This window comes from Thalassophryne amazonica, chromosome 8 (assembly GCF_902500255.1).
Source record: "Thalassophryne amazonica chromosome 8, fThaAma1.1, whole genome shotgun sequence".
Classification (NCBI taxonomy): Eukaryota; Metazoa; Chordata; class Actinopteri; order Batrachoidiformes; family Batrachoididae; genus Thalassophryne; species Thalassophryne amazonica.
This window is the reverse complement of record NC_047110.1, coordinates 59,182,964-59,196,105: the sequence shown is the minus strand read 5'-3', so window position 1 is coordinate 59,196,105 and position 13,142 is coordinate 59,182,964. Positions and strand designations below refer to the sequence as shown.

General features: G+C 40.1%; 1 protein-coding gene across 2 annotated transcripts in view; it reads left to right on the top strand.

Annotated features, from left to right (window-relative positions):
• Positions 1-603: 603 nt before the first annotated feature.
• Positions 604-13,142, top strand: part of pias1b (protein inhibitor of activated STAT, 1b) — a 66,669-nt gene continuing 54,130 nt past the window's right edge. For both annotated transcript variants that reach the window (XR_004562213.1, XM_034176403.1), the window contains exon 1: positions 604-640. Coding sequence is in view for 1 of the 2 variants with exons in the window: in XM_034176403.1 (XP_034032294.1) it covers positions 617-640 (24 nt within the window). In the remaining variant the exon portion in view is untranslated. The remainder of the gene's footprint in view (positions 641-13,142) is intronic.

The window sequence follows — 13,142 nt, the reverse complement described above, 5'->3', positions numbered from 1 at the left end:
TGACCCACATCCTGTTTGTGATGCCAGATTGAAGCAGCAGAACCTTCGTGGCCGGGACAGCGGTGGGGGATCGAACCCACGCGGCTCGCACCAAAAGACCGTTCCTCTACTAGGTCAGCCAAAGGGGAACTCCCCGTTAGCCAAGCTAGCGGGAACGTCTTTTCAATTGGGACCCGGGACTTTCATCCCGCTACACTAGGATGTTGTTAACTGGAGCCCGCTGTACTCTGCCATTCAAGAAATTCTCTCTAGCCATCTTATCACTTTACCATGGATGTCATACGCCTTCAGATTGTGGACCAATCTTCTATGAGGAAGTGTATCAAATATGTGTGTGCCTGTGTACGTGTATATATAATTATATATTTGAATAATAATAATTATAATAATTGAAACACTTTCGCCAGTCTGTTTTATTTTTGTGCATTTAACTAAGAAAAGTTTTTATTATTATTATTATTATTATTATTATTATTAACAACACTGACATGACAAAACAGGTCCACATCTTTTCCATGTTGAGGCAGCGCCACCTGCTGTCCAACTCTAAAAAGCGGCGGGAGAATTTTCGGTCCCTGGAGAATGGCTATTGCGCACGCGCACCCAATGTAACAAGATGGCGGAGAGTGCGGAACTGAAGGTAGAGCGAGTTTCTGCATTAGTTTGACAAATAGCGGCTTCTCACAGCGTAGCGTGCGTCTCATTTCACGGCAGCGTTTTTATTTGGGGCATAAGTGGGGCAGAAAGAAGGCACTATCACGGCGTACAGTGACAAAACAGCAGCACAGCGGAGAGCACACAAACTGTTAGCTGGCTGGCTAGTACATTAGCATTAGCTATGTTATTGTTGCCGACGTTACGTCGTGTTTTTGGTTGTGTAGCTCTTCTATACGAAAGTCCAAGCGCCCTTTTCATAAAAGACGGAAAACATCTTTTTTATTACCACCAGTATAAATGTTGAGCGATTGACGTGAATTTGACCTGGCGGGCAGCAGTGTATTTTTTTAACGGGCTCTGTCTATTCCCTGGAAATGAACCAACGTTTGTTTATAATTTACGGTATTTCTGGGTAATTCAAATAAGTTAATAATAATGTTATTTTATACAGTCTATTATGGTGAGCAGTATTAACGTAGATGAGATAATGTATATGCGTAGGGTTAAATTGTGTTGGTTATTGTATTAGGGCTTAATAAGGTAATTGATATTCGGTAGAATAAATCCAAAATTAGTATTTTATGTTCGTATATTGGTAGTTTACTGAATGACCGAACATCGCACCGCATTAGTTGCTTTTATCTTTTTTCACCCCCTCCCCTTTTTTTTAAAGCAAATCCAGAATACTCCAATTCCACACTGTTGACTCGCTTTTACTCCCGTCGACCGTCCATTATTTGCCCATGTCACACAGTGTCAAAGAGAATAAACATTAAATATTATAGTTTATCTTTTAGCGTCATCTTATTTGTCTTTTGTATCTGTCACCATCCCCAGTCAGTGTGGGACAGGTTTTAGTAATTCCCTTCGGGATGTTTGTAATAACTGAGATTTACCTGTTGCACTTCCAAAGACAGGATTATAGTTTAGTTTATATGTGGCATATTTGTGATGTTACAATGGTTCTGACATTGACACTCAATTCCAGAGAAATATTTGGTTTTCCATCTATAATAAGAGTAATGCATTTTTAAAAGTTTGTTTTCTGAGAACAAATTCAATATTCAGAAGGACTGAGTTTATTAATACCATTCTTAAAAACAGTACATTGACAGTGTGTTGGAATTATGTGGTTGTGATTACTGCAGCAAGTGATTATTTTTTTTGTTATTTTTTTTATTATTATATATTTTTTTTTTAATCGATTAATGTGACATGCTTGATTTTATTCTTATTTATTTTGTCCATAAAATGTCGGAAAATTGTGAAAAAAAGTTCATTGTTTCTCAAAGCAAAAGACGATGTCCTCAGTAGAGATGTAACTGTATAAAAAGATTTAATCACGATTAGAGTGACCAAAATGATCATGGTTATCTTCAAAAACTGTCTGAAGCTTTTATAACACTGTTGACTCTGGGGAAAGATCTGGTCACTGTAGAGAAATTACTGCTGACAGCTGGAAAAGACTGTAAGCCGCAGTCCTTATTTGGGGTAAATGTTCTTAAACCAAAACCAATTTTCCCATAAGAAACAATGTAAAATGGATTAATCTCTTCCTGGCCCCAAAAAGAACACCATGTTTTTACTTTTTTAACAGCATTTCATGCATAAAAGGCAGACAAAATACAAAGAATATGCATAGGATCTTATACAAAATACTGTACTGTAATTCTAATAAAATAGACGATTTAATTTCATTTTACCTGTACAGAAGAGACTTGATGGCATACATGGATGGCGAAAGGGATGGGTGTTACTATCCTTTAGGACATTTCACCGCATCACAAGCCAGATTATTCCAGGTGTTTGGCATAAAATACTGCAAACTAGAGCACCATGCTCATAGAGCACAAACATTGTAACCAGTCAGGCGTCTCTGTTGCAGTGAAACTCTGGTCGTATTTTAATGTTGTATACTAACAGCATTAGCACTTTTAGCAGCTGTCAGTAGCTTCACCCGTTAGCTCCACTTAATGTATGATTACTGGAAAAAATAACGTTGCTCATAACTTTTAATGTCCACAACAAAGTAAACCGTTAGGAGAATTACCACACAGTCCCCAAAAATATGATTTCATAAACACCCAAACACAAAACAAAAATAACCCTTCTTTTTTTTCGAGGTTATTGGCAGATTGCAACCCAATAAAGTGCATTACCGCCACCTACTGCGGCAGATGTGTTCGTGCACCAATACTATGTTCGAAAAGTGATGCATTTTTTGTTCAAAAAATATGTTTGTAAACCGATTTGTTTGTAAAGAGAGCTGTTGCAAGGGGTTCCACTGTATATATACGGGATGGGGCCGATACCAATGTAATTCACGGATTGGAAATTTCTGATACAACCTGCAGAATTCCAATCCAGGAGCCGTCTCTGTGTGTGTGTTTCTGCTGAAACATCTTGCTGGCTGCTCCGTTCATGAAATCCATTCCACAGTTTGCAGCCAGCTAGCAGGCGAGCATTAAGTAGCACTGAGTATAGCTGACCAAAATTCATTATGTCTGCTGTATTTTACAGTCGAAACACCACAAGCAAGTACACAACAAAAATATAAACGCAACACTTTTGGTTTTGCTCCCATTTTGTATGAGATGAACTCAAAGATCTAAAACTTTTTCCACATATACAATATTACCATTTCTCTCAAATATTGTTCACAAACCAGTCTGAATCTGTGATAGTGAGCACTTCTCCTTTGTTGAGATAATCCATCCCACCTCACAGGTGTGCCATATCAAGATGCTGATTAGACACCATGATTAGTGCACAGGTGTGCCTTAGACTGCCCACAATAAAAGGCCACTCTGAAAGGTGCAGTTTTATCACACAGCACAATGCCACAGATGTCGCAAGATTCGAGGGAGCGTGCAATTGTCATGCTGACAGCAGGAATGTCAACCAGAACTGTTGCTCGTGTATTGAATGTTCATTTCTCTACCATAAGCCGTCTCCAAAGGCGTTTCAGAGAATTTGGCAGTACATCCAACCAGCCTCACAACCGCAGACCACGTGTAACTACACCAGCCCAGGACCTCCACATCCAGCATGTTCACCTCCAAGATCATCTGAGACCATCCACTCGGACAGCTACTGGAACAATCGGTTTGCATAACCAAAGAATTTCTGCACAAACTGTCAGAAACTGTCTCAGGGAAGCTCATCTGCATGCTCGTCGTCCTCATCGGGGTCTCGACCTGACTCCAGTTCGTCGTCGTAACCGATTTGAGTGGGCAAATGCTCACATTTGCTGCCGTTTGGCACGTTGGAGAGGTGTTCTCTTCACAGATGATGCGAAGGAGATGTGTTGCACTGCATGAGGCAAATGTTGGTCACACCAGATACTGACTGGTATCCCCCCCAATAAAACAAAACTGCACCTTTCAGAGTGGCCTTTTATTGTGGGCAGTCTAAGGCACACTTGTGCACTAATCATGGTGTCTAATCAGCATCTTGATATGGCACACCTGTGAGGTGGGATGGATTATCTCAGCAAAGGAGAAGTGCTCAATATCACAGATTTAGACTGGTTTGTGAACAATATTTGAGGGAAATGGTGATATTGTGTATGTGGAAAAAGTTTTAGATCGTTGAGTTAATCTCATACAAAATGGGAGCAAAACCAAAAGTGTTGCGTTTATATTTTTGTTGAGTATATAACTTGCAATGTTTGCAAAGCTGTTGTACTGGAAAGCGGAAGCTCCATCGCAAACTACAATACAGCAAATTTAACCATTTGAAAAAGCACCACATTAAAGAGCATCAAGATTTTTTAGCCAGGACCAGAAAGACAAAAGCAGCTGAGGGGAAGGGTGCAACAGTCTACCCAGACTGACTACAAATATGAGCAAATTAAGTACTTTTATTGATTTTTTTTTTTTTTTTTTTTTTTTTTGGTGGTGGTTTCTTGTAGCATTTTGAAAATGCGGAAATGTGCTCTTACCTCAAAACAGTACATGTACTCCGCGGGTGTGCCATCTGGTGTTCAAGAGATGAAACTTCAGCCATTGGCCCAACAGTGGCCCCGTTTATATAATTGTATACCATTAGTCAGATTTATTTCATTCTTTTACATTTGCACGTATTTCAGCATTCTGAAGAGCTAATTTCCTGGAGAAAGATAGAGGGAGAGACAGACAGAGAGAGAGTCTGTGCTTTTTTTTTTCAAGATCTGCCATTTCTCTTTTCTACAAAAGAAATCCAATTTATGAACTGAAATTATGTGAACCAGGTTTTTCTGATTATCGGATTACTGAAGTGCATGTAAACGCGAGAGATCAGGTCATGTAAACGTGCTCCACTACGTGCAGCTCATCTCCCATGATCTGGCTATGGGGAAAAATAATTTTGACAGCCAGATCATGGATTTATTTTCACAGGGGCACCCCAACAATTGCATACAAGTTAATGTACCATTTTGAGGATGAAGCACATTTCCAAAATACCACAAGAAGCCACCAAATAAAAAAATACAAGTACTTAATTGCTTTACCAAGACATGAAATCTAGGCTTGCATCATAGATGTACCTTCTGGTAAATTGTAGCTGAACTTTCAGAACTTCTTTGTAAGAAAATCGTCCTCTATACCACTTCCTGATGAAGCTGTATAACTGGGGATAGAAAATATCCTCATATAAAATCAACAATAATGATAATAATAATATTAAAGTCAGGGCTCTCCCCAGAAATTTGTAGTATCGCGGTGCTGTTGGGAAGTATCGCCGCACGCAATGCTTCCACTCGCGGTCCTATCCGACCTTGTGTTCTGAAGACAAAAATGAAAAGACAAAAATGAAAATCTTTTAGTGCTGTTTCTGGTCTGATTCTGTGCTGAATTGTTGATTAGTTAAATTAATCTAAAATGTGTGTGTTTCATTAACACACACATATTCCGAATGTGCAGTAAACTTATTTGAAAGAAAAAATGTATAGAAAGACAGTTTAAAATGTGGGAGATTCTAGACTTTTTTTTTTATCTACCCTTTGAGTCTGGTCTGCTTGAAGTTTCTTCCTCAGAGGGAGTTTTTCCTTACCACTGTTGCTCTGGGGGTTAGTAAGGTTAGACCTTACTTGTGTGAAGCGCCTTGAGGCAACTCTGTTGTGATTTGGCGCTATATAAATGAAAATAAATTGAAATTGAATTTTTTTTTTACACATTTCCCCTGCATAATTTTCAATTTGAAAAGTTTGAATTCCCAAGTCACAATATCACCAGGCTGGGAGCATTCAATTCAAAGTGTGAAAATCTCACTTTGTCCTTGTGATTTAGATTGTGACACCCCTCTATATTGTCAAAAAATAAAATAAAAATAGAAAAGCAAAAGGTCCAGTTTTCCTCCCCGAGTCAGCAGGTGGAAAACGTCTTACTACTCTGCATTTGTCGGCATTTCTCAGCGTGTGATGTACATTTTAGGAAAAGCAGAATCCTCCCTATCTCTGACAGACAGTGAAACGAACACTGCTTCATCTGATAACAAATCTTCTGAGCTTTCATTCGAAAGTGAAGGTTCGGCTTTACAGAGGCTGTACAGAGAGACAGGAGATGACACACTTCACCCCACAACTCAGATTTTGGATTCTAACGTGTGGTAAAACCGCTGTTTGTGTCACTGGACATTATGTTAGCCCCGGAGTGAGCGTGCAGGCAGAATGGCTCCATGATGCTGTGGGGTTTTTTTTTTTTTTTTGGTGGAGTGGACTTTGGAAATCACAAATGGATGACTGTTCAGGCTTTTTATTCTTCTTCTTCTTCTCAGTGAAGCTGGTAGGGTTTATTTTTATTTTACTTTGAGTGCCTGTCTTGACGTGAGACTGTTCTGTAATGCAGCACCACACACCGCATTCGCGCAGTGTGTACACACACTGTTTTTGCACAGTGGAAAACGGATCCTTTTACCATGACTGCGTCAAAATTAACAGTTATCACTTAAAAACAAGTTATCATAACACAACATCACACTTATGGAAACTTTGTAATTAATCTGTGGTTCCGTTTTTAACGTTAGTAGCATTCATGTGCGCAATGAGATGTTTACCTATAAGAAACTCTTTCGGGAACACTCAGAAATATTATGATTTCAGTGTGACATGTCCTTTAAAACAAAGAAGAATGGAATTAATACACGCCGCTATCCAGCCCCAAAATCTCAAAGTGTGTCTCTGTACCTGAATAATTTCAAATTCCGTTCTGCTGTTTTCTTCATAAAAGCCTCCCTGTTCACTGTCACAGAGGCTGCTGCATCGTTTTTAGCCTCTGATCTGATCGATCCCACAGCAGACAGCGTTGATTGAGTTGGCTGTGCATCTGCCTTCTTACACTCTGAACCGGCGTGCCTCCTCCCCAGATTGCGCGGCGATTGCTGCGCCCTGCACAGGCTGTGGTTCCACCAAGACAAAACAAAAAATGCAAAGATCGTCCTCTGATCATCTGGCTTCGTGTAATGCTTACATTTTGTCAAGGTTTGTGTCATCTGGCTGTAAACAGGATAAAAATAAAGAGCTGAAGTTGTTTATGTGAAATTTCCTGCAAAAGCGGGTTTGCGCAAAATTAGATTCCCACCAAGTCTCCCACTAAAACATCATGAGATGACACTACACTATAGCGGTGCTAGATGGCAGTATAACAGCGTGGCGCCATTGTTCCATTGTTTAGGGAGAAAGTAAACAAAGCTCTGGTATCGGAATAGTATCTATCGGCATATATCCAAATTCAGGTGTCAGGATCGGAAGTGAAAAATTGTGGATCGGTGCATCCCTAATATATTGCATATATATATATATATATGCAGGGTTCTCCCCAGACAGTGGAATAATGGTGCCATTATACTCTGGCGTCATCTCTTTTTTTTTTTTTTTGACAGTGCTCAGCATTGCCATTTGCCTGCTGGCCCAGCGGCGATTTGGCCCACTGTCAGGCCCCTACAGCCCAGTACAGTTTAGAAACTGATTGTCTAGAAACTGATCTCCGTGTAATCGAACTTCAGCAGTTTATGCACAGGGGAGAGATAGCTCCACCCACTCGCCATGACGAAAACACGTTTGTCTTTGTCTCGCGCATGCGCCACTGAGGAAATAAGATTAGTTGCACAATCAGTGGGTGGGAATCTGGCAATTTACCCAGACTCACAACAAACATGAGTAAATTGGGTACTTTTATTTATTGGTGGTTTCTTGAGGCATTTTGTAAATGTGGAAATGCACTCTGACATCAAAACATGCCCTTGTGAAATAAATCAAGCGCACCGTCTCTTCTTCTACAGCGTGTAGCGGCAACCAGCATCCTTATTATTATATTGCTGCTACCTTATGCATCAGTCCATTATAGCTAGGGTTGTGTATTGAATACCAGTTCCTTTTAAGAATCATTAAGAAGTGATTCGATCAACTGACAACAATAGCCTTTTTGCTTAATGATTCCCTTATCGGTCCTTCAATTAACATTACGCTGGAGTGACTTGTTTTTGAGGGTGTTTATCTGGAAAATTATAATTTTTCTATGTTGACTGAGTTAAGTTAATTGTCAACTATTTTGAGAAACAGTCTTTTTTAATGTCTAAATGAAAAGATTTCAGCTTCACAAATGTGAAGAAGAATTGAACTGAATTGAAGTGATGGCTCAGTCGCTAATGAAAGTGATTACTATTTATAGCTCTATGTTTGTATAGGTCCAAAATAATATCAGACTAACAAGAGGTATTACTTTTGGGAAATTTAGAATATTAAAATGTTATTACAGGATTCTCAGCAGTGCAGTTGAGCATTGGAGGACCCTGTGGTGTGATTTGGGTCCCCCATGCTGTGATTTGGGCTCCTACACTGTGATTTAATCAGCATAGGTGAGCTTTTCTGTTTTTTTTTTGTTTTTTTTTAAAGGACATGTCACACGTTATTTAACGTCCCAGTTAGTAACACAAAGTAGCACTCAAAATGCGGGAATTATGTGTTTCAAAGGGTTAAATTTCAAAATTTTCTGGGGGGAGGTGCCCCCGGACCCTCCTATAATACTTGCGCATACAACATTCGTCACTCGGCTAAGCCCCGCTAAGTTCCCCCCTATCCTGTGAAAAAATCCTGCTGAGAACTCTGTTGCCTCTGCTAGTCATTAGAGTAGTAGACATGATGTGATCAGTCCTTCTTGTCTCTTTGCAGACATCTAGACACTACAAATCAAATGGTTTACATATTACAGTGTAATTTTGTATCGAGATGGTCTTTGGGTCACAGAAGACCTGTATACATTTTTGGTAACATTTGAAATTTAACTCCAAATATGTCATTTTATTGCTTTCTTTCTTCCTTTCTCACACACAAAGCTTTGATAAAATTCAGAAAACTGATTGTCCTACATAGGCCCTGAGGCCTATTTGTGCCGGTGCTTGTCTCTAGATTCTGCCGTGTAACACGGATGAGAGTTTATGACTTCTGCTGGAATAGGACACCAGAACAACACAAGTTACTTCCCCAGGCCTTTATAGCCAGGTGAACTGAGAAAATGTAGATTGTGTCGTTTCCAAGGACATAGACAGGTAGCATGAACAGGATTTGAACCCAGGTCCACATATTGGCAGATGGCGTAACGGATTGATTGATTTGTGATCCACAGGGGCCGCTCTCCGCAATTTGGTATCTATGATCCATGGATTCCAATAAGAAAAAAATAATAAAGGCACTCTGTTCAGGAATATATATATACACTCAACAAAAATATAAATGCAACACTTTTGGTTTTGCTCCCATTTTGTATGAGATGAACTCAAAGATCTAAAACTTTTTCCACATACACAATATCACCATTTCCCTCAAATATTGTTCACAAACCAGTCTAAATCTGTGATAGTGAGCACTTCTCCTTTGCTGAGATAATCCATCCCACCTCACAGGTGTGCCATATCAAGATGCTGATTAGACACCATGATTAGTGCACAGGTGTGCCTTAGACTGCCCACAATAAAAGGCCACTCTGAAAGGTGCAGTTTTGTTTATTGGGGGGGGATACCAGTCAGTATCTGGTGTGACCACCATTTGCCTCATGCAGTGCAGCACATCTCCTTCGCATAGAGTTGATCAGGTTGTCAATTGTGGCCTGTGGAATGTTGGTCCACTCCTCTTCAATGGCTGTGCGAAGTTGCTGGATATTGGCAGGAACTGGTACACGCTGTCGTATACGCCGGTCCAGAGCATCCCAAACATGCTCAATGGGTGACATGTCCGGTGAGTATGCCGACCATGCAAGAACTGGGACATTTTCAGCTTCCAAGAATTGTGTACAGATCCTTGCAACATGGGGCCGTGCATTATCCTGCTGCAACATGAGGTGATGTTCTTGGATGGCACAACAATGGGCCTCAGGATCTTGTCACGGTATCTCTGTGCATTCAAAATGCAATCAATAAAATGCACCTGTGTTCTTCATCCATAACAGACGCCTGCCCATACCATAACCCCACCGCCACCATGGGCCACTCGATCCACAACATTGACATCAGAAAACCGCTCACCCACATGACGCCACACACGCTGTCTGCCATCGGCCCTGGACAGTGAACCAGGATGTTGTGATTTGGCGCTATATAAGAAAAAAGTTGATTGATTGATTGATTGATTGATCCGTGAAGAGAACACCTCTCCAATGTGCCAAACACCAGCGAATGTGAGCATTTGCCCACTCAAGTCGGTTACGACGACGAACTGGAGTCAGGTCGAGACACCGATGAGGACGACGAGCATGCAGATGAGCTTCCCTGAGACGGTTTCTGACAGTTTGTGCAGAAATTCTTTGGTTATGCAAACCGATTGTTTGAGCAGCTGTCCGAGTGGCTGGTCTCAGATGATCTTGGAGGTGAACATGCTGGATTTGGAGGTCCTGGGCTGGTGTGGTTACACGTGGTCTGCGGTTGTGAGGCTGGTTGGATGTACTGCCAAATTCTCTGAAATGCCTTTGGAGACGGGTTATGGTAGAGAAATTAACATTCAATACACGAGCAACAGCTCTGGTTGACATTCCTGCTGTCAGCATGCCAATTGCACGCTCCCTCAAATCTTGCGACATCTGTGGCATTGTGCTGTGTATTAAAACTGCACCTTTCAAATCAATTCAAATCAATTTTATTTATATAGCGCCAAATCACAACAAACAGTTGCCCCAAGGCACTTTATATTGCAAGGCAAAGCCATACAATAATTACGGAAAAACCCCAACGGTCAAAACGACCCCCTGTGAGCAAGCACTTGGCAGCAGTGGGAAGGAAAAACTCCCTTTTAACAGGAAGAAACCTCCAGCAGAACCAGGCTCAGGGAGGGGCAGTCTTCTGCTGGGACTGGTTGGGGCTGAGGGAGAGAACCGGGAAAAAGACATGCTGTGGAGGGGAGCAGAGATCAATCACTAATGATTAAATGCAGAGTGGTGCATACAGAGCAAAAAGAGAAAGAAACACTCAATGCATTATGGGAACCCCCCAGCAGTCAAAGTCTATAGCAGCATAACTAAGGGATGGTTCAGGGTCACCCGATCCAGCCCTAACTATAAGCTTTAGCAAAAAGGAAAGTTTTAAGCCTAATCTTAAAAGTAGAGAGGGTGTCTGTCTCCCTGATCCGAATTGGGAGCTTGTTCCACAGGAGAGGAGCCTGAAAGCTGAAGGCTCTGCCTCCCATTGTACTCTTACAAACCCTAGGAACTACAAGTAAGCCTGCAGTCTGAGAGCGAAGCGCTCTATTGGGGTGATATGGTACTATGAGGTCCCTAAGATAAGAAGGGACCTGACTATTCAAAACCTTATAAGTAAGAAGAAGAATTTTAAATTCTATTCTAGAATTAACAGGAAGCCAATGAAGAGAGGCCAATATGGGTGAGATATGCTCTCTCCTTCTAGTCCCCGTCAGTACTCTAGCTGCAGCATTTTGAATTAACTGAAGGCTTTTCAGGGAACTTTTAGGACAACCTGATAATAATGAATTACAATAGTCCAGCCTAGAGGAAATAAATGCATGAATTAGTTTTCAGCATCACTCTGAGGACAAGACCTTTCTAATTTTAGAGATATTGCGTAAATGCAAAAAGCAGTCTTACATATTTGTTTAATATGCGCTTTGAATGACATATCCTGATCAAAAATGACTCCATGATTTCTCACAGTATTACTAGAGGTCAGGGTAATGCCATCCAGAGTAAGGATCTGGTTAGACACCATGTTTCTAAGATTTGTGGGGCCAAGTACAATAACTTCAGTTTTATCTGAGTTTAAAAGCAGGAAATTAGAGGTCATCCATGTCCTTATGTCTGTAAGACAATCCTGCAGTTTAGCTAATTGGTGCGTGTCCTCTGGCTTCATGGATAGATAAAGCTGGGTATCATCTGCGTAACAATGAAAATTTAAGCAGTGCCGTCTAATAATACTGCCTAAGGGAAGCATGTATAAAGTGAATAAAATTGGTCCTAGCACAGAACCTTGTGGAACTCCATAATTAAGCTTAGTCTGTGAAGAAGATTCCCCATTTACATGAACAAATTGTAATCTATTAGATAAATATGATTCAAACCACCGCAGCGCAGTGCCTTTAATACCTATGACATTAAAGGCATAGGTATTAAAGTATTAAAGGCATTTCAGAGTGGCCTTTTATTGTGGGCAGTCTAAGGTACACACTAATCATGGTGTCTAATCAGCATCTTGATATGGCACACCTGTGAGGTGGGATGGATTATCTCAGCAAAGGAGAAGTGCTCACTATCACAGATTTAGACTGGTTTGTGAACAATATTTGAGGGAAATGGTGATATTGTGTATGTGGAAAAAGTTTTAGATCTTTGAGTTCATCCCATACAAAATGGGAGCAAAACCAAAAGTGTTTGCGTTTATATTTTGTTGAGTGTATATATACATATATATATATATGCCTTTAGATTTTTTTGTTGTCTTATTTACACCCACAACAAAGAGTACCTGTTGGAAGGCAACTAGGACTAATGTCACCTAATAGCGCTTTTAGCCCCTTTTTTGTTGTTGTATCATGATCTGTGGATTATTTGCAAAGATTACATTTGGTGAAGTACAGATTTATTGTCATGGTACCTTGTTTTCAAAATAATAATGTTGGACACATTGTTTTCATTGTTCTTTAAGTTCTTTTTAAAAATGGGATGCAGTTATATTTACACTGCCCTTCAAAAGTATTGGAATATTGGTATTTTACAAATTTTAATTTATTTATGCTGTTTCAAATAGAAAAGATAATTTCTAAAATTATCCACCTTAAATCCAAACTGAAAGCAAGTCTCTTCAACTTGATATAAATTAATAAAAAATATAAAAGTCAAGATGATGGGATGAAAAGTAATGGAACACTTTGGTATAATACATGTACATAATCAGTTTCAATGCCAATTTCTTCAGACAAGTCGGGATGGATTCATGAACATTTCCAAGTCCATGAATATGTTTTTAGATTTTATTTACATCAATTGTGAAGAACTGCAAAAAATATGGCA